Source organism: Chanos chanos, chromosome 10 (assembly GCF_902362185.1).
Source record: "Chanos chanos chromosome 10, fChaCha1.1, whole genome shotgun sequence".
NCBI lineage: Eukaryota > Metazoa > Chordata > Actinopteri > Gonorynchiformes > Chanidae > Chanos > Chanos chanos.
Genome location: NC_044504.1, coordinates 9,526,464 through 9,551,487, shown reverse-complemented (window position 1 = coordinate 9,551,487; position 25,024 = coordinate 9,526,464). Strand labels below are relative to the sequence as shown.

Below are 25,024 nucleotides of genomic sequence, written 5' to 3'. Positions count from 1 at the left end.
CTGTCTGTAAAAACCACACGCTAATGAGGCTAAGATTGAAGGCTTTGGGTTCTCATTAAAGGTGTTTCTCAGTGGTGTGATAAAGTATGTGGTAACTAGTGCTGCTAGTGAACAGAGGGATATTTTGCTCGTCTGATGCCAGTGAAGAGCACACTGTATAAATCAGCCTTTGGCTCTATAAAAGAGACAGCTCTCGTCATCATAATGATATTACTGCCTCATTTTCAGATCTAACAGCATACTAACGAGAAATCCGCTTAGACAACAGCGAATGTCCTTCTTTTGCCCCTAAAACTTTCGGGTTTAGAGTTGCTGTAAATGAGAACCATGAAATTACAGCATCTTCCAGAAGAAATATGATTTTCATCTCACTGCAGGGAAGCAATAACCAGGAAAATATTAAAACAGTAATTGACTAAGTTGCCTCATCACATGTTTCAGACAAACATGAAAATAGACACAAAACCCTTTGAAGAGTCGACTGGCAATTGGTGACTGCAGCATGGATTAAAAGAACCACTTTCTCCAGGTACTGTTGTTTTCTCCACTTTTCTCAAGATGCTGTTGTTTTTACCAGTTAATGTTGCTTACCATGAAGCCACTCTGGGGGGTATTCAAGAAAGCAGGTTTAGTTAACTCAGAGCAAACTAGTGAACCTCCTAATAGAAGAGCCCTATGGCTTTGTCTCGCTAGGAGAATGAAGACATAGGGCTCCTCTGTTAAGAGGTTTACTACTTACTCTGAGTTAACTCTAAGTTTTCACCAAAACTGCTTTTTGGAACACCCTCCTGATCTGTGTTTTTGTTTATTTTTTCCAAAGTTGCAGACAAACACAGTTACTCGTTTTCTGTGCTAATTAGGAACACTTAGCTAGAGAAATAGAGGTTAGCTAAACACCATGAGAGTGTTAAACCAGAGTCTGCAATCTGAAACAGAACACTCCAGCCTTGATAACACACGTGGAAAAGCAATGGACCCAGTGACTGTCTGAGAGGGGAGCCAATCAACAGACACCAGATGAAAACAGGGGTTACCAGAGAGCAGGCAGGACAGGATGTGATGCACACAAACAACAGGAAGAGGATACGGGCCTGCCAGTTACCTCTGCCACCCCACTGAGTTCTGAAAGGTCACCAAATACTACGTCAAGATGGCACAACCAGTCTCTAATTAAACAACCCTAAAATGAACCCTTTAACTCTGTGTCTACACAAACAACTGCACAGGGACTTGTTTTACATCCTCTGAATCGCGCTGACAGATAAACACAACGTCACAACAGGACTTTTACAGTTATCTGTGGAGTCAGTTATGTCCTGGTAGTTCTGACCCGCACACATCTGTGAGCAGACTGAAAGAGAAAGCATGTAAAGAAAGTAGGTCCCGTGCCAAGGTTACACCCAGTCCCGAATCTAATCAAACGTAATATAGGTCATTATCATGTCACCCTATGTCCTGATGGATTGCTCACGTGTCATTTTTTTCACGTTGATCCAGCGAGATGTTTGACATACAATAGGTGATGTTACCACTGGGCAGATAGAAACACAATTTCCAGATCTCTCTTGTCTTATCCTGTATATCTATACAGAGATAACTCAAAACTTCGTTATCAAGTAAACGTATTATCATAAATCACAAAGAGGTTAGAAACTTAAACCATTTTAAGTTCTTTAATTCTTAACAAACACCTTTGAAATCTACCAGACTGAAGTGAATCTAATGCTTTGACTTTTTTTGTCACGATGGCTCCAACTGCCTCTGTACCACATGTTTATTTGAATTTCACAGGGATGGGTAAACAGTCAGGTTGTAAACTTTCTCGCTAACAATGTGGGTTCATCTAGGTCCTGGGGGCTGTACCGCTGACTCTTGAGGAAGGAGTCACACAGTGGGTCTAATTAGTTCAGTTGCCGCTCTTAACCCCCCATGGTGTTTTGAAAGTCGATCGGGGGGGCTTCGGTTTTTCAAAAGGTCATTTTCCTGCCACGCATTTTCCACACATTTTTTAAAACCTCCAGGTAGGTTAAAACGCACAACTTAGGAACGTTCAAAAGGGAAAACCCAATGAAGACCGATTAATTGTAAGCTAAAACATCACAGTTCTGTGTTTTCGTCAAACCCAAAGTTTGGTCAGTTATGCGCCGTGAGAACTTTAGGCCAACTTCCACGTAAATAACCGTTTCCCTATCTTTACGGAGTTAAGGGATAGACAGAATGCCGGTTAACAGTAATAAACCAAGTTATGATTCTACGGTTATCATTCGCACAACTGTAGGTAACACGGTCATTTGGCTCTACATTACTGGAAGTAGTTCTTTCATAACAAACAAATGACTGATGGAGGTGAAAACGTGTAGGTGGGCAGGTTATACATATATACGGCACCGTGGCCAGGAGACGGTTTTGGACGCGATATGCAAACTACAGTATGTTACTGTGGTAGTTGTACTGGATTTACATAATCAAATTACAGAAAGATCAAGCGTGCATAGTACATCTCATTGTGAAAGAACACAATCATGAAGTGATTAGCGCTGTACACTGGCTAAATCCGTGCGCCTATAACGTGGATTTGTGTTCATTTGTCATGTGCAAACAAAATTGTCAACGGAAATCATACGATCCTATGAATGGAACATTTGTCTTGTTTATCGCACACTAAGTCTGGCTGAAAAGTTGGGAAAGTATCAAGACTGGTAAACGCGATTCTGCTTTTCAGTCCTATTTCTTTTGACATTCGGGGCTAAGAGCGACGCTGATGTCATATAACAAGGTAATGACAATATCTCCTTATGGCCGTTTGGTGTTTTAAAACGAACACTCCCAGTTAATCGCTTGTCATTACTGCCCACTATGATTAAAGTATACACAGCATGTACACAAAATTCTACTCCGTTTAGTGCAGCAAAGCTTGCTATTGCATGTCACCAACATCAAGTTGTTGAGTCCATGCAGCAATCCTATTATTACGGCCAAGTTAGAGTAGAGATTTTTAGGGAATCGCGATATTGTCCACAATAACTTTGAATTGCAACCTTCAGCGACATTTCAAAAACGGTACCTCCATCTGTCTTGTCTACACCACTGACAAGGGAGCCGGTGTTCTCGCTCTAGCAAGCTGGTTACCCGGCCGTGGAGCCTGAAGTAGAATGACTTACCTTCAGACAGCTCCAGCTCAAGCTCCGCCAGCTTCTCCCGAACCTCTGCCGGCAGAGTCATTGAGATAGCCGGTGTCGGCTCCAACATCATCATTAGTAATCCAGCTGAATTTCGCTCAGCCATAGCGTTCCAGTTTTACAAGACTCTGTGAGATCCACACTGATTAGTAAGAAGGCAATGACCAATATTCTCCCGGCTCAAGCACAACTGGATAGAAGTGGGTGGTGGTTCGCTATTGAATGCAGATGTTAGGGGATTCTTCGGGGCGGTTGCATGGGCTGGTGGCGTTAGTTGGCTCAGTAAGCCACGTTGTCTACCTGACCCAAACGTACAAACACCAGGCTGTACTTTTTAAGAATCGCTAGACTCGGAGGTGGAATTCTTCAGACGTTATTTTCTCTTCAAGCGCTTGAAGGACAGTAGAAACTCATGCAGCGCCAGCTTTCACAGCGCCGCCATTGCAGCAGAAGTCAGCGCGTTCACAACGACAGCGCGCGATCGATTTCAAGCTCACCTACATACCAATGACTGAATATCGTACAGTGAAAATACTTCCAACAGTTGTGGCAAAAGCCGTCTTATAGGTAAAGCAGATGGTGTCTTTAAGTTTGTCTGTGACAAGGGACGACATAGCTATACATACAGGATGGATACCTTTACTTGAAAATACCTGTCAATACATCTTTTTCGAAAACTTAATCAGCTGTATCTTTTAAATATCCTCATAACTTGATGCAAGTTTAAAAACGAAAATGCGAGTTAAGTGTTTTTATAAATTATAATAAGATCAAAGTTGATTTAAATGTTCTTATTAATAATGTTTAACGGTCTTGATTAACTCTATAAATATGGTATAACGTAAAAGCGGATTAAGCTTGGAATATAAGCAGTTATTGTACAAGTTTTCATTCACAATGTTTGACCAACACGGATAGCTCCGAGATTCGTCAAGTTATGAATGTCAATGCCATTTCGTTGTCTGGTCTCACAATCGTATCACAAGTGTTTCATCGCCCTCATGTGGACCTAATAGGACATTACAGCTAAGAGACAGTTTTCCACTACTGTTTCCCAGTCGTGGTCACAGCGACGCACAGCGTTACATTCCTCTCTGTGTTAACAGATCTGATTCAACACATCAGCTAATTAACAAGCCCTTGATTAGCTGAAACAGTTGTGTTAGAGCAAGTAATGAATCGATCATACGATCTATTTTATAAGACTTTTATAATATTTTATAATGTGTGATTCCAGTTATTGCTGTTATATGCATCCATTTCCATTCGGTTTCAATGGCATGTGGACTCGTAAAATTGTAAAGGAAAAAAAAAATCAAATCTTTGAATAATACACAAAGCAGTCCAAAAATTATAATCACAGATTATCTCCTGTTATTTCAGTAATTCTAACTATTCACAAGTTCAGTCAGTTGAGTCAGTGTGTTTTTCCACAGGCCAGTAAAACAAAACAATAAACAATCAGATTAATATAATCATACATGAAATGCATAATGCACAAAATCAAGATATTCCTCCAGCTCTCTGAAAAGTGTTCTCTGGCTAATTGGATGAAAATCTTGAATTAAAAAACGGTTTCATCTTCACATCCTATCTTTAGATAAATTTGTTACATTGTAAACACACAGAAGGGGAAAAGGGAGTTTTCGTGTGCATGTTATCTGTAGAATGAGATAAACAGAGCAGATACTTGTCAGTGACTTAATTTCAGCACAAATTCACCGTTAAGTAAATAAATAAATAAATAAATAAATAACAAATATAACAAAAGACCAGTTGGGGGGATGGGGGTGGGGTGTTAAACCAGAGTCAGTTCACAGAGACAATACAAAAGGAGATGTACCCTTTCCTCTGCTATAGGAAATACACTGACTCGCAGCATTTTGAATAAACCTTGCTGAAAAATCTCCATTTATGGCTGATATTTATGATAACACAAATCATGAAAGACAGACATGCTTTCGTAGTGTATGTCTTAGATTTATACTGTATTTTGCCCCTGTTTCCTTTGCATTGTGTTCATATATTTTCCGATTCACCTCCATGTGAGCATCCACCAGATTCATCTTCCTACAACGGAAACAACACACAACAGAGAAGAATTTTTTGTGTGTGTCATTCATGCAATGTAATAACAGTAGACTTAGTGAAACAAAGGACAGCGAGATTCTCAGAAAATAAAATGAAGGAGAGGTCGGTGACATCAAAGAGGATGCAATGAAACTTCACGCTGGTGCCAAGAGACTGTTCTCTTTTATAAAACTTAATGGAAATTTCACCGTCCACTGCTGCAGTGGTAACTCTCCGTTAGTTATTAGGCTCATAGGTTTTAGCAAACTATGGCTCTCAAAAGAATATATTACCTCTTCTGTCCCTTCAGTAACGAGGTACACAGAGCTTGTAGATACACAGAATGATGGTTTTGGTCTTCCAGCTGATGCTCGTTCGTCCAGCAATGACTCCAGAAAATGTCTGCATTTGCAGGGACCGTCTCCACTCCATAAGAGGTCACAGGTCCATCTGTTTCCAGATCTGCGTCCCTGTAATCATAGTACCCTGCTCCACCATAGCACCTCTGAGGCCTTGGAACCTCATAACTTTGAATGAAGAACAGTTTAGGCTTGCCCGCCAAACCAGGGCAGCACTCAGGGGTGAAGAGGTGCTTCACCGTGTCTAAATTCAGCCCCGGGCCATGGGAATCGATGCCGAGGAGATCTGTGGCAGAGCCCCGACTGATGACACAACAGATGAAGGCGTCTGCCCAGTAGTGCTCTCGCCGCCTGGCTACGTCTTTCAGAGTTGCCAGAGTTTCTCTCACACACAACAGCTTGTGTGTTATCACTTGGAAGTGTAAGCACTTGAATGTTTTGTTCCAGCTGGTCTGTATAAAAAGGTTTGAAGAAGTGTGAGGTACATTTAAAGCTCTGTTACATTAGCAATAAGCAGTCACACCTTCTATTCAAAGATTAATTATGACCATTATCAGCCAGTTTTTAAACACAAAAACAGCACTCCCTAAACAGGTGGTCGTATACCTAAAATCAATGGTCTCTGTAAAGGACCTTTCTGAAACATAGCAGATGCCTGTCAATTCTGTTAATTTGGTTCTGGTTCCACTATGCTTTTAAATTATAGGTGTCACAATAAATCCTCAGGGTAGACCAGTAAGACCACAAGCTGTTATTTGACAAACAAAGCTCTATAAACCCTTACCTCCATCAATGCCCACACAGTCTATAATTACACACACACCTCGAGGCTTCGACCGCATCCTATACTCATCAACTGAGTTCTGAAGTAAAGAGAATAACATGCAAAGGTTACACACAGACCACACTCTAGAAACACATTATATGACAGATATCCTTTTTGTTTGTTTGGGTTTTGTTTTTAACATTACTGGCAGAACAGTGAAGCACCAAAAAGAGAAAAAGAAGGGAATTCCACAAAACTACAATCAAACCACAGGCATGATTCATTACCTGTGAGTATTCTCTGTATGTCACTGCATTTCCCATCTCTACATTCCCTGCACCTGAAAGTAACAAGTATAAATAGAATTTACAGATGTCTCTTTCTCGTTCACACACACACACAAATACAAACACATGGGGACACATCTGTTTTGTACATAAATTCTGCTGTCTTCATAAAATGTTCTTTTCATACTCACAATGGGGCAGGGTAGGAACTTGCTTAATGTTGTAAGAAGTACAGGAAATACCAGAAGAGCTGTTGGACTGAAAGAATAAAGAGAAAGAGAGTCAGTTTTATTAAGCAGATACAAAACAGAATCCCAGGTCCCAGATAGTTTTAAGTGTTTGAGGAAAATGAGAAAAAAAACCTTATGTACTCACAGATGCAGCCCTGGAAAACTTGTCAACAGCTCCATTAACAGGACCACTCTGCCGGGCTGTTTCAGCTGTAATAAATGCAGATTAAATTTCATTAATTCATCTGTATAAAACAGCCATCCTCTAGGCTTCAGATTTGGAAATACATTACCTAAACCTAAAAAAACAAGCATATTGTGTCACTATAAATTTAAATAGCAGAAATAACCCATAATCCCCCTCTTTCAAAAACCCCTCTGAATGACTTCTTCCAAAATTAGGAAACAAGTCATGCGTCAACAAAATGACATTTCGAAAGTATATCTTCCAAATTAGGAAACACCATATGAATGGAAAAAAGAGACAGGAACTGATTCTGCCTAGGGAGAAACTGTGCTTCAACTTCCCCTATACTGAAAGTAATTTTACTAAGCAAGCGCCCCCTTGTTACTATTATTATATATAACTTTTTGACTTAATACATCAAAGTTTTCTCTTATGTAATTTCAGCTCTCTCTTATATGTCATGTTGACTCATTTGAAGGACAACAATCAACACATGCATTGTATGTTTTACTTTCAGTGGCATTTATCATATGCCACTCTGAATCTCACCTCTCTGTTGATAGCGGTTTATCTTTCTGGCCAAATCAGTTCTTTGAATGGCTCTTAAATGTTTTTCAAGCAGGTCCATTCTCTCACAGGACATTTGGTCTTGTCTCTCCAGTTCAACAATTACATCTAGCAAACTCTGTAAGAGTGGAATAAAAGATACTGTTATAGTTAGTGTCTGCCGCATACCTTTATCTTGTATTGAAATACAAGTTAAATACCCTTTTTATTTTTTAATGACTGAAAGATTAAAAAAAAAAAAACAGCAAAGAAAGATGTTTTTGCTGGTTTTTCATTAGGAGAGATTTACTCAAACAGCCAAATTCACAGCATACAGTGTTTTTTTGACATGCATATTTTCATGACTCACAGACCAATTCAAACCACAGCCCTCGTGGAAACTCTGTTTTCTTTACGAGAAATGCAAATGTGAATGTAAAATCTTTCAAAGTACATAGTAGTGGTGACAAGAATTTGTCTATAATTGAGACATCTAAAATTAAGTATCTGAAAACTCATCTTTAGCCTAGCAAAAAATATGACATTCTCACAAAATTGTGTGTTTTACTTTTACCTTAATTTTACTTAACCTCTCCCTTGGAAAGTTAGCACTAAGTAAGAACACCAGGGATTTCAAGTCATCTGTGTCCATATCCTCACTAATATCAGCCATCAAAACTCTGACAAAAATATAAATAAATAAAAATATAAAACAAACACAGTGAGACATGAACATCACCAGTGAAACGTGCAAAACAATTTAAAACAACAGATACGTACAACACGCAAAACTGCAAGAAAAAAATACCTGTACTCCGACAAAACATGGTTGTTTCCCAGCATTCTCTCGACTTCTGTCCTATTGGTGTTTAGCACACTCCTCAGTATATCGTAACGTCTCATCTTAAACATAAGCTCCATCAGGAACGTCTCATCCAATCCCTTTTGGTGCATTAAAGACATCAGCATCCTTCTGACGTCGAAACTTGGGCATTCGGTGTCAGTAACTCCACATAGAAAGGACAGGCGCTTCCATTCATCTTTACTGAGCTCCTCAGCAATTAGATGGATAGTTTGAGACAAATGCCTAGACATGCCCTTTTACCTGAACTAATAACAAAACATAACAATTATCAGAGACCCTCGCTTTTGTGGAGTCATTTACAAAGATTAATCCAAAATAATGTTTCCATATTGCTTATTTGCATATACATTTAACGGCTAGTAGAAATTAACAAATAGTTCAGAGACCTGATAAGACGCTAACGCTGTTTGCTGAGAAGCGACATTTTAAAAAGCATGACGTGAAAAACGCGAAAAAGTTTGACCTTGCTTAAAATAACAAATCAACGACCTTGGAAAAGTGCTGAGACACATCATTTGTCATGAACATTATCTGTGGCCGAAAGAAAACAGGTTTGACGTTAGATATTTTCATTTCCTACATATTAAGCCACGTTCAGCGGTCTCATTACGGAGAAGAAAACGCTAAACGGAAAAAAATGTCTTTAGGTTACGATTTCGTTAAGAAAGAGCAAATAGTTTTAGAATAACAGCATAGTCAGTCGTCTCAATACACTTATTACAATTACAAAGATGTTATTACATTTCCAATCTGTTACCCACCTAGAGAGTGGTGCGACAATTTAAAACCGTGTCCTTTGACGACTGAACTTGAATAGCACTCAGATGATCGAGTCTCCTGCTGACGAGTTTCGTTTTAGACATGAAAGAAACACAGGGGTTTTCTGCGGAAACTGAGAGGCGTAGTAAAACAAAAACTAAAGCGGTAAAGAGCCCCTCCGTACGCAGCGGCAAAACCCAAAAGTTCCGCAATGATAATGGAACTCTTTTTTATCAATCCCCCGGTAGGTCGTTCTTCAAAACAAGTGAATATAATTTAAAAACCCAGGACCTTACTTATTACAATATTTCTGTTTGTGTCTTCACTGAACCGTGACAAAACTCGCCTAAACACACAACTAGAAAACACTTTAATAGTGACGTGGTCTAGAAACACACTAGAGGGTGCAGTTTTATTTACAATGCTATGAAATCACCCTTTTTATCTGTTTCACCTTAAAAAAAACAAAACAAAAAAAACCTTTTGAAGCAAAATAACATCTGTACACTCAAGTATGCACTCTGCCAACTCACCTGAAATCGCTTAAATTAAAAAGGCAATTATACCATGCATCTCATCTCAGAGACAAAGTACAGATATGTAAATAATAAACATATAAACAGTACAATACAAAACAAATGTCCTCAAAAATCAAACCTTTGTTTATCATTTATTGAATGAAGGTCTCTATACATTGGTCATACAGGACTTATAAGTGTACACTGGTGTTATAAATCCCTCTTGCTTCCACAGGACAATGGGATAAACAATAACAGCTCTGAAATACAGGGAAAGATATATTAAATAACAAATGCCTAAAGGTGTGCAGTGAAAGTCCTTATTCAGCCCCAGACATATCGGGCAGACGTGATGGAATCTCAGTGCTCCGACTTCTTTGGGGGGAAGAATGCATACTCCACAGCAAGAGCCACTGCAAACGCAATGAATCCTCCCTTAAAACCACGGAAAAGTACATCCTTAAAAGTGACTGGGGTGCCAAAACTGCCCATGTACCTCCATGCTTCATTTCTGAAATACATTTTAAAACAGAGACAGTGACATATCAAAATGCCATTAGTTGAGCATTATTGGGTGATGACATTTTAACGATGCTGTAAGAGTTTTGAGTATCAGTGACTAATAAGCGTTGTGTGAATGACCGTTAAAGCTAAGTTCATGATGCTAATACACATTCATTTGGAACTATACCGAGCCCATGGGTCCTTCAGTCCCCTCCGAGCAAGTCGCTGCTGCGTGAATTCCAAAGGTGTACCTTCCCACTTCCACTGTTTGTAGTCTGGCATTGCCAGTTTGCCATGGCCGTGATCCCCACCCATACCTATAAGAAAAAAAATGCATCACAACGTCAGCAAAAATGACATGGTACCACTGGGTCAGCAGACGTTAATAACTGGATGTGCAGCATTACAATAGCTGACACAGAATACGTTTCGTATGTATAATCAGCACTGTTACACATAGCGTTGATGTTTTCATGCATTGTTCCACTGACGTGGTGCTGCGGCTTTCTTCGGATAATTGGATACAAAAGCGCTATGTCCATTTGTTAAAAAAGATTAAAAAAAAGAAAAGTTAGATATTAAAAAAGCATATGTACATAGCCTTAATATGGTGTTGGACATAACGAGCAATATTGACAGTACGGTAGTTGACAGTACGGCTCCCCAGCGCATGACTTTGCCAAACAATGTGTGTACAGATTAGTTAGTTAGGTAAGTATTTACTTAGTCATTTAGTTAGTTAGACACACAATGAGCACAAATTGAATATTGCTGGAGCCGACGCTAGTTGCTCTTTAACATTAGAATAATTATTACCATATCGCTAAGCTATTCTAAATGTTAGCCATTTGCTAGTGAAGGTTAGCTGAGTAATAAACTAGCTAACAATCTGCGTAGAAAACGTGCTGACGGGAAACAAAGATTCAAAATAAGTAAACTGAAATAAAACGCCACAGAATGCACAATTTAATAATAAAAAAAAATACTCCAACGTTCCGAGATCACATAAATACCTGGGAACAAACGTCTTGATGACCTCCAAGAGAGATGTTGGATACGCACTAGCACTATTCTACTTCCGGAGCACAATATGGTCCACAATTTTGTAAATAAAAGTCCATTGAGATGTCCAAAGTGCTTTTGTGCTCAGTGAGGGACCAGTATTTAATTAAATGTTGACTGTGCAGCTTTACAGAGCATATTTACCTCGGACAGCACTACACAGGCACCTAAAGTAGACTGATGCTGGTATTTAAAGAAATATGCTAACTTTCTAAAATATAAGTCATTGGTGACAACCAGCTTCTATGGATAAGGATCTACAGGTTACGCAGAGCTACACTAAAGCAACGAAATGATGGTTACTGTGAAAAAAATATAAGAACACTTGTTTAAAACAGTGAAAGTTAAAGTTAATATTGCTACGCTACAAGTATCTTGCATCAAGGATGTTTCCTTCCAGTTCAGTTCTAGTCAGACACTGATATTTATGTTATATGAGTATTTAAATTGTTTGAATTACGGCCAATTACTGGGTACAATTCAGAGATCGTTCTGTGAATTGCATGTGTTTTTGCAGCGTTTGCCCGGCTTAAGCACAAGTTTTTGTCAAGAAAAAGGTATTTTCCTGAAAAGGTATTTGAAAGTTTTTGCCAGGTTTCACTACGTCCTCTTGGGGGCGATGTCTATCACAGATTAATGATCCATAGCAATTTTTCACTAAAATACGCACTGGCACCAGTCTTTGAAAACTGATGTTGCTAACATATATATTTAATCATGTCGGCATATATTTAATAGTCTTCCTTCCGAACTGCTTCTTTTTTCCCGTGATTCCCTCTGTCTTTCTTTCTTTCATTCATTCATCTGAACGGGGAAATCTCTTTTGCTACACATGATGGGTTTCTAGTTTAAAACTGAAACAGGAGTAGTCTCGTTCCCCCCGTGAGACACAAGATGAAACATCAAGGATGACTTTAATGAAAAGACAGCATTCATTTCATCATGTTTATGATAACCTAAATTAGTTGTCCTCTATCTAATGGTAGCAAGCAACGTGACAGTAAGAATAAGAGCTGTAGACTCTAAAAAACTCCCCTATCCATACTTAACAAATATGTGACCTTAAAACATTCATGTGCAAATCAGCCGCAATGTTCGAGTCACCTCCACTTATCCAATTGAATGGCCTGTTAAAACTCTGGAGACTACCCAATGGCTGAATGCGTTGGTGGAGCAGCACTCGCCAGGAAGGAAATGTCATCGAGGAGTCAAGTATCATATAGCTAAGCAGCACAGACGTATTGGGGAAAGAGAACGAACTGTGTTACAATACAGTATTTAATACGTGTCGCTCTTGGAACCCATTGGATCTCTCATCCCCTCCTATAGGTTTAGCTAGCCTTATAAATACTAATTTTGTTCCTCGTAAACAGAGCATCGGAGCTAGCAACGAGTACCATTAATTGTACAGTAGTGTTGTGTACTACTGGAAACAACTTGGGTTTTAACTTGGGAGAGTAATAGCGAGCCTCTGCCACAAGCTAGCGATACACATAGTGGAGGCGTATTGCTCAGGTTCTTCAGAAGATCAGGTATGTGCATTGATCCCTCAGTTCTGTCGCTTTCGATGTAACCATTGGTGTCAACTGATTTAGTAGCTGTGATGGCTGCCTAGTTGTGCATACATTTACCTGGGGTTGGAGTATTTAATTTAAGATTAGCTGAAGGCACGTGCCAGGTTGGAGCTATTTCTCCCTTAACTTAGCAAGCTTGCTGTCTTGCTAACTTAATGCTTGATGCTGATGGTTACGAGAACACAAATACGTTCAGTTGTGAAAGGAGTCCATGACTTTTGCTTTGATCAAAATTAGTACTACTCCACTACAATTTGCGTACCCTTCATTTACCTACTAGCATGTGCTAGTTAGCAGTGGTAACACTGCGAGCATTGATTTATGTCTTGCGGGCAACGAGATGGCTAAATGAATACGATCCGTTGGTTTGATGGCTTAAAACGAGCCAACTAACAACCTCAGACAGATGGTTTTGGACCCACATTGTTTATCCACTGCCGCATGATGTAGCGCAATGTAGCTGACGACCGCTGACTATCTGTATTATAGTCGTAAATAGGGTAAAAATGACCAGTGGTCGCAATCTTCGCAGTGTTCAAATTATTGTGAGCCCTTGTGCGTATAAACCACTTATTTTATCAGTAACCACGTTGGCTTCAGTCTCTCCCTCCCCAGACGCTATCGAACGAGTCACGTATCCAGTGACAGTCAGTGGCACCGATGCTTTATTTTCCATTCTGTTGGCACCGGGAAATTAGCTACTTTCTAAAATGTATTTAAAAATATGATGAACGAAATTAGTGATGTTGAAGTTATTACTGACCTCATATTTTGACAGGGACTTTCACACTAACCTAAATCAAGTGCACTCTTGGTCGATTCAAACTGCAAAACCAATTAATTTGAAGCACGTCTCGCACTAATCTTGAGCGAATCATGCCGGCAGTCTTTAAAATCATTTTAATATCTTAAACACATATGAGTTCACTGGATGTTTTAGCTACTTGAAATGAACATTGTTTAAAAGACGAAAACGAGAGAAAAGAAAAAGTGAAAAGCATGTCTGAAGAGAAATGAATATAGTATGTGACCAAATCTGTTAACCTAATATATAACTTTTTTCTGTCATCATTTTTCTTTCACTAGTAATGGTGCAGCCAAGGGTCTTTTCATCAAAATCAGTGTCTGCATTGAAGTGACGTAACTAGAAGTGGTTAGCATTGGTCAGTGTATTTACACTTGATGTTTCAGATCCAAATTAGTTTCATTGGCCTGACTTAAAAGACCCTGTTCCTTCAAGCTGTGACCTAAAAATGTGTTCTGGTTTTTTCTGTCTTATCATATGAATGATTGTATGGAATTTCAACTGGATCTTCACTCAGGCCAAGAAGTGGATAGCGTTATGTGGCAACATAATCTCATGTGGTCTAAATATTAATGTTATAAATGTTTTTTTTAAGTGTGATCAGTGAATGATTTTCACACTGGATGTGTTATTCAGTCACTGTCATTAGTTGTTGTTCTTTTTTTTTCACCAGTTGTAAAGGGTTCAGTCCTCCTCCTCTGCCCAAACTTCACCTGTAAACCAAAGTTTGACATAAATGTTAGTAGCACTCATATTTGGGCAAAGATACAGAATTAAAGATCCACATAATTCAATACAATCTTCTTTTTTTTTTTTTTTTTTTCGTTTTTTTTAACTCCTCACTCAGTCACTCACACACATGCACAATCACCATCTCTCTTTCCCGACAGACTCTCCTCTGCCTTGTGTGCATGGAATTATTTACAAAGAAATCAACCCCCTGCTCTGAATTAAGTAGCTTTATTCGTTCTCAGGCATATTCATCGTTATCCTCTCCCTTAGTGCAGTGATAGGATTTTGAGCACTTCTGTGTTTTGTTATTTGTTATGAGAATGAAATGAGTTTTCTGTTGACTTCTCGCTGTGGAGAAAGGAAGAATAAAAGGCACTGACGGGTAATAAAGGTGTCAGATCTCTGGGTCCCTTCAGATGTGTCCATGCTGGTCTGCAGTTGCTAGGAAAGATGTGTTCTGTTTTTAACTGCATTGTGACTCCAGGTTACAGAGCAGCAGTGGCCACATCTGTTTTGTGTGTGTGTGTGAGAGAGAGACTCTTTCAGACATGCACATGCCAGTTGTCTGAGCATGTAGTGAACCATGTGCCCTGTGTATTGCTTTTGTCAGATGTATTTTTCCTTGTTCTTTCTCTTGAGTTAGAAATGGTAAAGAAGTTGCTCTTGAGCTTCTGTGTGTTAAGCAGTGGTCAGATTTTTGTCATCACTGAAGTATCTGTGTGCATAGTCTTCTCTTGACTACACACACAGGCAGACCAGTGGGATCAGTGCTGTAATTAGTTCTTTGCAGATCAGCTGTAGTGACAGTTCACCAAGTGAATGTGTTCAGTGCTGTAAGAGGCAGTCTATGGATTATTTAATCTTTTTCCTTATCTTATCTAATCTTTTTTTTTTTTTTTATGGAGTTGCACCCGAATGAAAACAGTGACCAATCAGGCACAATGCAAACTGACATTGTGTTTGGCACCAAATGTCAGTACAGCGTGTCTGTCATATGACATGCCTTATGATTGTGGCCCATGTAATTAGAGCTGATGGGAAGATTCACCATTTGACAACAAGCATAACTGACTCTGACAAAGTTAATCGTGTCCAATTAAGAGCAGGGCCTTTGTTCTATCATCTCTTGGGTCTTTTTTTTTTATTTATTTTTTTAAATTCATCTTTCCCACCAAAGCCTGATGTCAACACATTCTGATGAACGGTACTGTGCTGTGCTGTGCTGACTCTGGGTAAAACACATTGAACATGTGAGATCTACTTCCTGTGGCACGTGCCTTGTCTTCCTCTGAGTTCAGATCTGAAACAGGGCTGACTCTGCATATTTGAAAAGAAAAAAAGAGAGAAAGAGAAATGAGGAGGAGGGTTCTGCAGTCTGCACTGGCCACGGTGTGAACGGCAGGCAACGTGTTGCATCTTGTCACGTCTCTGCGGTCATCTGGAGAAAGCGAGAGAGAGGGAGGAAGATTCCACTAGGTACCTGTTCTTACACAGCTGTTTGTCTCAGTAACATGTGCCCTCTCTGTTAAGGTTGCATATCTGTGACAGGCAAAATGCAGGCAAGAGAAAGGAAGTTGATGTGACGGTTATCTAGAATGCCAGAGAGGTGTGTGTGTTGTCTGTTTATGCAAAGTAAGTGATCCAGAACAAACTGGATTAAGAAAAGGCCACTATTGGGAAGAAACACATGAAACAAACAAGTGCTTTTCCTGTTAGAGTCATGCAGTGACTGTCATATGTGTGTGTGCGTGTGTGTGTGTGCGTGTGTGTGCGTGTGTTTGAGGGGTATTGGGATTTCCTGGCCCAGTACAGAGCTTGTAAACGGGTAGTCACTGGGCCAGTTTCCATCAGTAACTCTGAAATGAATGTGAATTTGCCTCCAACACCACTTTTACCTAAAGGACAGTCAGTCTGTTAAATACTGAGTTTAGTGGTGTTCAGTGTTCAAGAATGAACATTGTTAGTGCATTGTTCTCATGGCCACACAAAATGATTTTTGATAAAACAAGTCATATTTATGTTTCTTTTTAGCCTGGGGATAGTATGCATTACCAATAGGTGATTTGTAATTGTTTTAACAGGGGGATGGCCCAATGGCCAGCAGGGAGGATGGCCCAGTGTTCACTGACACTACTCTATTGAGTGTATAGGGGGTTGGCAGGTTAACAAGGGCGATGCATTTTGGTCATTTTGCTAACAAGGGGGTTGGCATCCCCTGTCATCCCCCCACAAATCACCTACTGTTCATTATATATTCTTTTTTATGTGGAATTTTATTGTCCTTCTGTCGTTTTTTTGTTTTTTTGTTTTTTTGCATTTGTAGACTAAATTCAAAACACATACACACACACACACGCACGCACGCATGCACGCACGCACTGATCTCTGTAATGCTGCCTTGAGACAAATCTTGAGAGTAAAAAGCGGTATACAACTAAAGAGATTCTAGAATGGACAGGCCTTCCTATCCTGTCGGAATGAACTTTCTGGTGCCTCATGTGAGAAATAGTCAGATTTAAGTAGGTATCAGTTATTTCATTTTTTCTTCTTTCTGGTCTATGTACCTTCCTGACTTATTAAACATAGACTTTACCCTTCCTGCTATGCACTCACCACAGAGATAGGGATGCAGTGGTATTTTTACAAAACGGATGATGTGCTTGCGGCTTGTGCAGCGTCCTCAGTTAATCTTTAATCCACCTGTCAGCTATTATATTTGACTTTGCATTCTTGGATCAACCAGAAAATTTGACAGTCATTGATCTACCAAAGCTCATCTACGTGCCGCAGTAAACTTCTGCCATTTTCAGTTACTCACAGCTGAAAATGAGCGAATGACTGTTACGCTTTCGCCATTGCACTCCGGCAAGAGCACAAGACTTTGAAGACAGTGTGGTTTTTTGTTTGTTTGTTTGTTTTTTGTTTTTTGTTTTTTTCCCCCCAATGTCTCTTTGATTTGTGAATGTGGAACATGGATCTTTTATCTGAAGTATTGACCTGTTTCCCAGTCTGTTGTATTGACCTCAGTCAATGCCGCTGAGTAGCACTGAGGCACATCACCCAGAACTCTGGCCAGTGCATGTGTGTGGGGTCCTTGTAGGAGGCAAGTGTGTAGGACGATGTGAAACTCTTTCCATGTAATGTAAGGCTGCAGAATTTTGGCAAGCTCTGTCGAGTACATAAGGACCTCTTACAGCGTCTGTGTGCGCTTTGTCTTCCACCTCCAGTCCTGAAGAGCAAGAGCGTTGTCCATATACATTGGATCATGTTCCGGAAACACGGGGTTGTAGTCCGTGGGTCTTTGCTTGCATTACTGTCCGTCCACATTCAGCTTCAGTTACTGTGATAGAATCCCTTATAGAGGGTTTGGGATCATTGTCCGGTCTTTTGGGGCTTTTCTTTTCTCTCATGGAGACCTGGCTCGCACCCCAGAGGAAGAGGAAATGACACGTTCTGAGCACTGCTAAGCACAGTGAGTTCTGCTGAGACAGGAGGAAGGTCCATACTGCTACCTGACCCATCCAGCTGGGGAGACCAGTGCCAGACCTCAGAGGGCAAAAAAAAAAGCTTTAACAAACAGGCTTTATATATATATATATATGTGTGTGTGTGTGTGTGTATATGTATGTATATATATAATATGTATATTTCACCATAAATCTTATTTGTGTCTGACAGTTTGGTAGATTCATTGAGTTAATTTGCGGTTGTCGGGTTAATTCTAGAATGTTGTGATGTTGATCAAGATGTGTTCACTGGTTCATTGCTTCTCTTATCCATTCCAGCATGCACTGTGTGTGTGTGTGTGTGTGTGTGTGTCTCCCCCCTTACTGTGCCCAGAGCCTCAGCACTCCGCTCTGATCAAGACTCAACTGAACATGGAGCAGATGCCAGTCGTCTGCGTGATTCTCAGAGATGGAATAATAATCTGGGGCTTATTTACCCTGCCAGGTCTGAGTTGTCTTTTTAGAGGAGTAACAGTGGAATGAGAGGGGGACTGGACATAGCATTTGTCAGGATAAATATCACTACATTTATCTTTGGCTTGTCATTTAAATATGCAGATTTGGTGTCAAAATGATCGGGTGTAATCACTATAAAGGCATGGGGTGTTTCACTGTGTTTAGATGTCCCATTTATATGTATATTTAATTCAGATATCCTATTTATATGTATATTTAATTTTTCAAGGTCTCCAGAACTCTGGCGTTCCTGCTGTGTCTGATAGAGCCTTATAAATCTGTATGATGTCTGGTAAATTTGAGGTGGTGGTCTCGTTCTCGGGGTGGTTCACATCTGTGATGGAATCGTAAGGTGTTTGCCTCAGGTTGTACTTTCCCTCTGTTCTCACGGAGAGAGAGGCTAAAAGCTTGCTGTGTCAGAAGCACTCTACGTGAAAAGGTTAATCATGTCCTGTTTTATTGTCAGAGTGCCTTCTCATCTCATCACGCCAAGCCATCTCTTTCTCTCTCTCTCTCTCTCTCTCTCTCTCTCTCGCTCTACCTATCCATCTCTCTCTCTCTATCTCTCTCCCTCCCTCCCCCTCTCTCCTGTGAGATTGTGATTATTTTAATTCAGAGCACTCACAATGCTCTCCATGTGATGTTGTTCCTCTCTAGTCATGATTAAAAAAGCAAAAAAAAAAAGCCATATTTGTATTGTTTAGGTACTTATTTCGCTAAATCTAAAATTCATGAATCACCACTCAACCAAGGTCACGCATTATCTTCCATTCATGTGTGTATACTCAAATACCTCCCTACCCATATTAGAGCCTGTTGTTAAAGCTTGTTGTCTTTGGCATCAAGGTGTGTATGTGTGTTTACTGTTGATGAATACCCAGCCTAGTCCAAACATGTGTGCCATTGCAGTAGCAGCAGCAGAGGCAGCAGTACTAATTTTAGCCTGAATTTCAGCATGCCTCAGTTCTCCTCGCAGAGATGAGGGGGAGAGAGAGAGAGAGAGAGTGCACGAACGCTATTGACTGCCCCCTGTAACCAAATAGCTTTGTAGTAGTCTGTGTTAGCACTGCCTCTGTGACAATGGAAATGTATATGTGTTCACCGACTCTCCTGCTGGGGTAGAAGGCTAGTGTAGAATTGCAGTGGAAGGTATTGGCAGACAGGCTCTGAATCACTGAGCTGATTGATGTTCTGGATAAGCCAGCACTGCTCTATCATTATAGCTAGCTGGGGAAAAAAAAAAATTATATATATATATATATATATATATATATATATATATATATATATAAATTGTTTCTCCGCACCATCTTGTGCTAAATGCTGAGAGAGCAGTAAAATGTCTTAGGAATTTGACTGTGAAACAGGGTTTGTTTATAGCGATGAAGCAGGTTATCTCAGAGAATGCAAATATTTGATGTTGGTGAGCACAGAGTTGGAGTATTAGAAAACTAGACTACTGTTACTGTGGTGTCTGATTCTTCTGATAGAGAGTCAACCTCGTCATACAGCGTGTGTGTGTCTGTGGACGATGAACCGATGAAAATATGACCCAGAACCACAGGTTTTGTTTGTGTGTGTGTGTGTGAGTGCATGTGTGTGTTTAACAGCATGGTTGTGCTAAAAAATGATCACATGGGGTTGCGCTGTATTGCATGTTTTGAGAAGATCTTGTCTGCTACAGCATGTGTATTAGAGTCTTCTTTAAACATGTTAAGACATGTTTGTGAGTCTGGACTCATGTCCTTCAAAGAGCTCATCTGAGCTTTCGCCGCCTCTTTGCCAGTTATCTGTGCTATTTCTGCCGCCATGAGCCAATTCAGATCTTTAGGGAACAGAAGGAAATGGGCACAGTGGGAGAGGAGACATAGCCTGACAAAAAAACAGGCAGGCTCGCTAAACTTCAATTATTCATGCCTCTCTGAGTGGAGCTGACCTTGAGAGATTTCAATCCAGAGTCACAGAAGCTTGGCACCATCAATTTAGGCCACATTACAGGCTTGTAGGTTTCCTCATTTCAGGTCTAGAAACGAAACGGAGAGAAATGGAAATACAGTTTGATCCTTTTTGGGAACACAGATGCTAATTGTCTGAACATTTTTAGGGACTGGATTTTGGCTGTCTAAAGGTTACTGTAAACTTTGGAGGGAGACAGGTAATGTTGGAACGTTACCATTCACATTCACCTGACCTGTTTGTGTGTGATAGAGTGGGAGTCCAAGACTGTGCTCTTTAGGCTTGATCACATTTCTCTGCCCAATCCCCCAGTGTAACTCAGTGTCCGGCATTTTCCGTGATGGATTGCAAGTATTAAGGAGGGCTGTCCTGCTGTTTGGAAGCCGAGTCAATTCCCCTGCACTTACTGCTCCCTGCTAATTGGAAAAAGTACTTAGCCTCCAAAATCTAACTGTCGTGGTCAGCAGTGTGTTTTGTGTACTAACTACAGGTGACAAGGCTTGACCTCCATCCACCTTAATGATAAAAAAGGCGTTAAAGCAGTGTTGCCGCAGCAAACCAGCGCGTGTGAACCAGCGAGTGTGAACGTACACTTTTAGCATCATGCTAGCCTGAGTAATGATGTCTGAATGGTGTTTCCATTCATTACAGAGTCTGTGAATATAGCATGAACGTGGTGTGTCGAAATCAGTGTTGTAATACTTGACTCGGTGACTTTTTTGTCAACAGAACTCGTCTGTCACGAGAGCCCGGGCTTGGTAGCGACAGTGTCAGACTAAACAAAGCCAACCAATAAAGAGATGCTCCAGAACCAGAGGTGAAGGGCCAGGGAAAGAAAATTCATACACAGATCTCCTGCTTTCACAGCACTTTGCTGCTACATTGTGTCAAGACGTAACCATTTTTTTTAATGATCAAGCCTATTATTGTCGATAGAGTCATTTCCGATAAGTCCTTCTTAGCGACACACAAAGTTTGCAAAAAGCTCCAGTCTTACTCTCTCGTCCTCCAAACAAGAGAGAGGTCACCGAGTGTTTATTCTTTACCTTTCTGTTTTCTGTTTCACACCTCATTGCCCGCACAGCAAAAATGCGGTGCGCCTGCTACCGTTAGGAATATATCGAAACAAGGAACTGTCCGGAATGACGAGAAGGCGTCATTCAATCGCAGAGCAGTGATAAAGAGCCTGTCATTTTATCTCCCTGAGTGAAAATGTGCGTCGGAATGAACTATTAATGACGTTTAATCTAAAGTTCAAAGAGGCAATAACTGTAAGTGTCACTTTCCTAATTTGTGTTTAATGACATGCTGTTTGTTTTTATTGAACGGCGCTCTGTGATTATGTGATGATATGCAGTGCGAATGATCATGGCATCTAGGAGACTGATGGCAAACATCGTTTAGCAGAGAGATACATTTCATAGGAAGCTGCAGATTTTAACGGTGTGTTTAGCAATATAGTCAGTGTTGGCACAGTTCATACAAGACAGTTCAGTATCGGCTCTACTCCGCTTCTCTGTTTAAAGCAGAAAATTTAAAGCGCGTATTCAACCAAATGAGCAAATAAGACTACCGAAATGATGTACGCTTCCACGGGGAAGAGAAACAGCCTTAGAAATTTTGAAATGCTACAAATAGTATATCTTCGAGAAAACAGACAGGTGGTTTTCTGTGGAGAGTCGTGCTAAGACAGCGGCGTGCGCTCGTGTGAGATGTGTCAGCGGCACAGACAGTGCGTGGGGTGGTGAAACCTGTCAGCCAGTTGGAGAAGGACATTAAAATACGCACGCACACACACACACGCAGGAGACGTGCTGTTCCAGCACAGACGCGATCTGCTTAGGATTATGAGTGTGGTTCTGTGTGTAAGCGTAAGTGTTGGCAAAATGAACAGCAGTACGAAAACGCGTAGCAGAAAACTAATATCGTACTGTTTAAACTGCGAGTGAACACCAGGCGTTGGTGAAACATGCTTGTGTGCCAGAGATGTGCCAATGGGCTCACTTATCAGTGTTTTTGCCGTTGGCTGAATCTTTTCAAAAAGATTACAGACTGATCTTCACAGTAGAATGTGCTGTGATGGGAAGGGATTAGTCATTCACGTCAAAAGTCTTCACATGTCATATTTTGAGGTGATCTACACCTGTGTCTGTCTCCCTGCATACTGCGATTTGAAGTTGAAAAATTATTCTGATGCTACACTGACTGGGCCTAAATGGTCACACGACCTGTATGTGAACTAGTCTGTTCAAATGATGTTAGTGCTAATAACTATCAGCTGAATACTAACTGAAAATGGTCAGATTTGTCCTCAGAAGAGACAGCAGCTCAGTAAGCGTGGTTAATATCTAAATGAGACCGTCTTTGGTGCCTCTGAGGCCTTTTCTCATCCTCTTCACACCGTCCAGAGGGCATGAACGAGCACTTGAACAGAAAATAGAAAAACATTACTACACCCAGGGCATGGTTCACAGCCACACTCACACTCACAATAGACCTCTTTGTGTCATTCCCAGCCCTCTCTCTCTCTCTCTCTCTCTGTCTTTCTGTCTTTCTGTCCTTTTCACTTACCGTCTCATTCATACAATACTGACTGTCTATGCTGCGACAGACTACTCCCTGACATCCACAGACAGACACTCTGTGTCTGTCGTGTCTTCATTGTCTGAAACAGATGAGTCTTTTTAGGAGCGTGTATTTCATACTTCGTCTAAAAGAGAGGTTTTGGTGATTTGTGATTTTTTAAAGAGGATATATCTACATCACTTTTGCTTTAATCTCCGATGTCCAAGCCCTGTGTGTTGTACCGGTGTGGAGGACCTCAGCAGGACCGATGAGTGAAATGAAGTAAACAGGATATATGGTTGGGTGTCCCACTGCTACAGCAGACCTGATTTCCAGAGGAAAGAGCTACTCGCGGAAAGTTAGCGTATTGTTCTTTTGCTTTCGTAAGGCAAAGCCACAAATAGTCAACAATAGAGCTGGCGTCTTGTGCGCCGTAGCAGCGTCAGGCCTTCTGAATGCACAACAAACAGTGAGTGGGTTGGGAGGCGGTGCAGAGCTCTAGGGTTTACCCGCTCTCATTTAGTTAACTGTGAATAAGGGACTGGCTTCAATCTAAGTGTTTATCCCCTTTTCACCCAATTTAGTGATAGACGACTCCCTCGCACCTCTTTCCCTGTTGTTTGTACACCCTCATCGCCGGCCAGGGAACATTGCAGACCGCCACGTGTCCCCTCCCATACAGGTGGAGTTGCCAACGGCTTCTTTTCACCGGACCGTGGAGGGCGTCTCCAGGAAGCCGAAATGCACGTGGAGGTTCACGCTGTGCTCCTCTGATGCACCCTGGATTCGTACCCTCTGCATTGGTGGGCGAGCATCTCTCACCCTGCGTCACCTCGAGACACCAAGGCTTTGAACTCTTAATTTTATTGTATTGATGTGTGTAACACTGGTCACCCATTCACAATGAGGTCTCTGGGATGGCACACAGAACAAGCCAGTATGCAGAATGGTGTTTTGGTGTACAATCTGAGAGAGTCAGTTTTTCCTCTTTGAACATATTTGGAGAAGAGTTGACTTTACTGAAATGACAAAAATGCTCTGTGTTGTTGTTGTTGTTGTTGTTGTTTTTTTTTTTAATTTAGGAGGGACAAGTGACATTTACGTGTCTGTTTTTGTTGTCTATTATCTGTGTCTGTATTTTTCTACGTTGTTCTCCATGTACTGCGATCGACCGGCGGACTGTCCAGGGTGTTTCCCCGCTGTTTGCCCAGGGAATGCCGGGACAGACTCCAGACCCCCCCCCCCCCCCCCCCCCGACCCTAATAAGGATAAGCGGCTTAGATAATGAGCGCCAGTGAGCGTTCTCTATGTATGGAATACTCTCACAATTTAGGCTGCCCTTTTTTAAATACGGGATATAGCAATTTTATCATAAAATATGCACAGCTGCTCTTGGGCGACACTGTAAATACCTTCACTTCCTGCACTTCCACTAAAATGGCAAACATATCTTATGCCTGTGAGCACCTGTTACACCCACACACACATGCACACACACAATAAATTACAATAAGTTACTTATTATTAAAGGTAGGGTGTGGTCCTTTGTGAGGTCTATGGAGTGGTCAGTCCACTGTCAGGTTCTCCGTTCTCCACTTGGCACTGCATTCACTGCATTTGGCACTACATTCACTGCATTTGGCACTACATTCACTGCACATCACTCTCTTACAGGATAAGTTCACCATTAGAAGTCAGTACAGCTCTCTCACCGTAGAATGAATTATGGAATGCTTTCTCTACTTTTCATTCTGACTGCGTTTTACGATCAGTAATAATGGACAGGCTACGGTATCGAATGAGGCGGGGTTTTTTTGGATGACAGGGGATAGATAGCGGTAGTTTACTGCTGCCGCCGAACGGAGGGGATGATGATTCTTGGGTCTGTTTTTGTCTTGTGGTTTTCAAAGAGGTCCCTGTTGTTCCTGATTTGGCTCTTATCTCTTGTTCAGCCGTCTCTCTGACCCTCTCCTTCTGTTGTCTTTCTTGCCCTCTCTTTCTCCTTATGGCCATTTATCAGGGCTAGACCACTCTGGCATAATGTGGAGTTTTTGCATTTTCAAGTCTTCCTGAGACATTAAGGAAATGGCCTAATTGT

The 25,024-nt window shown here is 40.9% G+C and overlaps 4 protein-coding genes across 8 annotated transcripts in view; 1 reads left to right on the top strand and 3 right to left on the bottom strand.

Moving 5' to 3' along the window:
• The window catches only part of dip2a (disco-interacting protein 2 homolog A), a 77,108-nt gene extending 73,815 nt beyond the window's left edge, over positions 1 to 3,293 (bottom strand). Inside the window, exon 1 of the mRNA XM_030785803.1 lies at positions 3,162 to 3,293. Coding sequence (XP_030641663.1) covers positions 3,162 to 3,285 — 124 coding nt within the window. The 5' untranslated portion in view covers positions 3,286 to 3,293. The remainder of the gene's footprint in view (positions 1 to 3,161) is intronic.
• Positions 3,294 to 5,119: 1,826 nt separating this feature from the next.
• On the bottom strand, positions 5,120 to 8,719 carry LOC115822768 (CASP8 and FADD-like apoptosis regulator). Its single transcript, XM_030786684.1, has 8 exons — positions 8,433 to 8,719; positions 8,199 to 8,304; positions 7,628 to 7,763; positions 6,662 to 6,714; positions 6,393 to 6,471; positions 6,297 to 6,300; positions 5,543 to 6,055; positions 5,120 to 5,249 (listed from the first exon to the last, which is right to left on the bottom strand). Exons 1-8 carry the CDS (start codon positions 8,717 to 8,719, stop codon positions 5,120 to 5,122), a joined length of 1,308 nt encoding a protein of 435 aa, XP_030642544.1.
• Positions 8,720 to 9,889: 1,170 nt separating this feature from the next.
• On the bottom strand, positions 9,890 to 11,325 carry ndufb3 (NADH:ubiquinone oxidoreductase subunit B3). The gene is made up of 3 exons (XM_030786852.1): positions 11,284 to 11,325; positions 10,458 to 10,587; positions 9,890 to 10,277 (listed from the first exon to the last, which is right to left on the bottom strand). The coding sequence occupies exons 2-3, from the start codon at positions 10,583 to 10,585 to the stop codon at positions 10,127 to 10,129; spliced, it is 279 nt and encodes a 92-aa protein (XP_030642712.1). The 5' UTR covers positions 10,586 to 10,587; positions 11,284 to 11,325; the 3' UTR covers positions 9,890 to 10,126.
• A 1,246-nt stretch (positions 11,326 to 12,571) lies between these two features.
• The window catches only part of LOC115822055 (protein FAM126B), a 33,173-nt gene continuing 20,720 nt past the window's right edge, over positions 12,572 to 25,024 (top strand). For 3 of the 5 annotated variants that reach the window (XM_030785694.1, XM_030785695.1, XM_030785699.1), the window contains exons 1-2: positions 17,504 to 17,915; positions 18,284 to 18,394. The gene's annotated coding sequence lies outside the window, so the exon portion shown is untranslated. Of the gene's footprint in view, positions 12,865 to 17,503; positions 17,916 to 18,283; positions 18,395 to 25,024 lie in introns of those variants that run through there. The other 2 variants (XM_030785697.1, XM_030785698.1) reach the window with 2 other exon arrangements.